We start from the raw sequence: 2,930 nt of genomic DNA, 5'->3' as shown, positions 1-2,930 counted from the left end.
CGTTCCACACATGAACGAGTGGGTTGAAGCGCTTCTCGACCAACACACCCACGAAGAACTGACATGGGGAATCCTGTCGCGTGGCCGATGGGTTGCCCAAAATCATGGTAATACTACATTTGAATTAGAATATAACGTATCTTCTGCTTTTTCTTCTTTCCATAACCTCTTCGATATTTAGGTTTACCCAAGGGCTCGGTGGATCCCAGACCGGGGGCAGCAGCCGAGCAAGCTGTGCCGGCATCAGAGTTTGATTCAGCCGGGTCATCCCGCATCATCGCTGCTGCCAACAAAAGACGAAGGAAGCCCTCGGACAAAGGGGAGAAACCGAGAAAAAGGGCTAGGAGCGTCGTCCGGACTCTAAGAGATGAAGAAGAGCCCGATTTGATTATCCGACGGGTCGGCGTGGCCCCATCCTTCGAGTCTGTCCGGAGGAAGAAGCTACCGTTCCACCTCCTTCAACCGAGGAGAGACCTTCCGCTCCGGCTCTGCTAACAGGTGGGGAAGAAATCCTTTACCCAACACCTCTAAGGTCCATTGAATTCATTGATATTTCAGGTGATGCCTCTTCTGAGGAGATTCCCCCCGCAAAGGTCGAGAAGATCCGGCCTCGACTCGACCGTCGAGGCCGGACCAAGAGCCGAGCCGACACCCGATACCGAGGCCCCAACGGATACCGGCTCACCGCCCGCCGGGACCCGCCTACCGCATTCGAAGCACCCCGCTCCTACCGAGGCCGCCGGGCTTTGTTCCGGCCTCTCCTCCTGCTCCGAGGTCGGACAACCTCGATGACATGTTTTTGGATACACCTCCTGCAACCGGGGAAGCTGCGGGTTTCGGACATCTTCCCATCCCTCGAGCCACGAGGGCAGCTAGTCGGTCCACTGAAACTGGTGCAAGGGAGAGCCTAGTGCGCACCTTCCCGGCTCCAAGTGTGGAACCTAGGAGGACCAGATCGGCTGTGGTTACCGTTCCCGAGGACTGCAGCTTTCTGTCTCGTCCGGTGGGAGTAGCAAGCTATTTAAGGCCCCTCGTCTCGGACTCGGACAAGAGGAAGATGGCCGGAGTCCCCTGGCAGAGCCTAATTAACGAAGGCATGCATGCGGGCAATCGGGTAAGCTTATCAGCCTATCCTTGCATAATTCGATGTGAATTTTAGTTTCTCGTTTAACTTCTCCGTTTCTTTTATAGAGTGTGGTGCTTGTTAACGAAGCCTTCATCCGTGCTCAGCAAGAGGTAGACGACCTTAGAGGCCAGCTGGACGCCCAAGGTCGGGAAACGGAGAAGTTCCAGCACCTTTTGCAGGTAAAGGAGGATGAACTGAGCCGAGCAGTGGCCCTCACCAACCTTCAGCCCGAGCTTGATGCAACGAAGGCTGAGAACCTTCGATTAAAGGATGAGCTGGCCGGGATTGTGGAGAGGAACCGGCTTCTGGAAGCGGAGAAAGTCGGTCTCAGTCAAGACAACGCTCGTTTTTCTTCCAAGCTTAGCGAGCTCGAAACCATCATTTCTCAACTCCGAGGGGAGCTTGACTCGGTCAAGTCTGATGCCGTGAACATGGCCGAGAGGCATCGACGGCTTGAATCCGAGAGTGCCAAGTATGAAGAGAGAATGAGGGTATTCGAGCAAAAAGCTGAGGACAGGGCCCGAATATGTGATGAGCTGAAAACCACACTTGAGGAGACGGTCGGGGCTAATGATCTTCTCAAAGCCGAGCTTGAGTCGGCCACTCAATACCAGAGAATCCTCGATGAAGAGAGGGATGAGTTAGTGGCGAAGCTGGCCCGGGCTGAGGCCGATTTGGCAGAAGCCCTGAGGAGTGTGGAAGCTGCCGAGGCTTACTCCACGATTGCGGTAGAGCATGAACGGTGGAAGTCTCGGAGGATCACCCTCGAGGAAGCCGAGCGTGGCTTTACTGATCTCCCGGCCCTTATACTCGAGGCTAGAAGGACCGAGGAAGAAGCCAAAAGAGCCCTTGATTCAGACTCCGAAGACTCTGAGCGGACAGTGTCCGAACATTCTGGTTCCAGCCACACCGGATAGGCCAGGGCCTGTATTTAGCCTTTGTTTTGCTTTTTTGCCTTTTTGTTTTTTCAACTTTGTAGAATTTCAAGTGTAAAAAATTTACATATATGAAAAGCGCATCTTTCTTGTTGACTATTCTTTTGCTTGAATGTTTGTTATGACTTTTGTCCGAACTGCCGGTCCGTTACGAGGACAAGCAGAGACTTCGGAGTCACTTTTTCGGACTGTGCCTTATACATTGGCTTTTAACTTCATCCGGTATGTTTTGTCCGAGAGTTGGATCGAGTGGTTTGCCCGCGGGACTTATTTATGCTTTGTGAATTCAGACGTCTCCGAATCACGTTAGGCATTTTTAGGGCCGATATTCTTTGGCTATTCGCTTATCTTAGATTAGGTTCGGACACCTGAATCTCTGCCTTACCAATTTTTGATGTAGCAGTCCCCATTCGGGGGTGTTAAGATTTTGGCTCGGTTCAATGTGACCTTGTTGCCTTTGTCGAATTTCAACTGTAGTGCCCGGAGTAGGGTATACGGATAAAATGATGCCCGATTTTCGGGGTAGTGTGCTTTAACAAGAAGACATATCCGAAATGTAATAATTTGATTTTTCAATAATCTTTAAGTATTTGTACATGATATGAGGGCTTTATCCGTTTCCTTCTGTTTTTTGCCGTAGCAAATTCTAAGTGGACACGATTCGTTCTGATCGTTTGGTCCTTACATCAAAACCTAATACAGAAGGTCCGATTTTGGTTTTGCCGTAGCAAATATTAAGTGGACACGATTCGTTCTTGATCGTTTGGTCCTTACATCGAAACCTAATACCGAAGGTCCGGTTTACGAGGACCCAACGGTGTTCTTTGTTGAACTCTTCCGTTTCCAACTAACCGGGGTAAACCTCGATG

At 50.9% G+C, this 2,930-nt stretch overlaps 1 protein-coding gene across 1 annotated transcript; it reads left to right on the top strand.

Moving 5' to 3' along the window:
• Positions 1 to 793: 793 nt before the first annotated feature.
• Positions 794 to 2,043, top strand: LOC132032161 (uncharacterized). The gene is made up of 2 exons (XM_059421937.1): positions 794 to 1,003; positions 1,192 to 2,043. Exons 1-2 carry the CDS (start codon positions 794 to 796, stop codon positions 2,041 to 2,043), a joined length of 1,062 nt encoding a protein of 353 aa, XP_059277920.1.
• Positions 2,044 to 2,930: the final 887 nt, after the last annotated feature.

Source organism: Lycium ferocissimum, chromosome 9 (genome assembly GCF_029784015.1).
Source record: "Lycium ferocissimum isolate CSIRO_LF1 chromosome 9, AGI_CSIRO_Lferr_CH_V1, whole genome shotgun sequence".
NCBI classification, from domain to species: Eukaryota; Viridiplantae; Streptophyta; class Magnoliopsida; order Solanales; family Solanaceae; genus Lycium; species Lycium ferocissimum.
The sequence above is the reverse complement of the archived record's forward strand: the minus strand, read 5'-3'. Positions and strand labels throughout refer to the sequence as shown.

Coding starts and splice junctions, on each gene's coding strand:
- LOC132032161 (XM_059421937.1), top strand. CDS start 794: ATGTTTTTGGATACACCTCCTGCAACCGGGGAAGCTGCGGGTTTCGGA. Junction 1,004..1,191: donor GCAGCTTTCTGTCTCGTCCG/GTGGGAGTAGCA, acceptor TTTCTTTTATAG/AGTGTGGTGCTTGTTAACGA.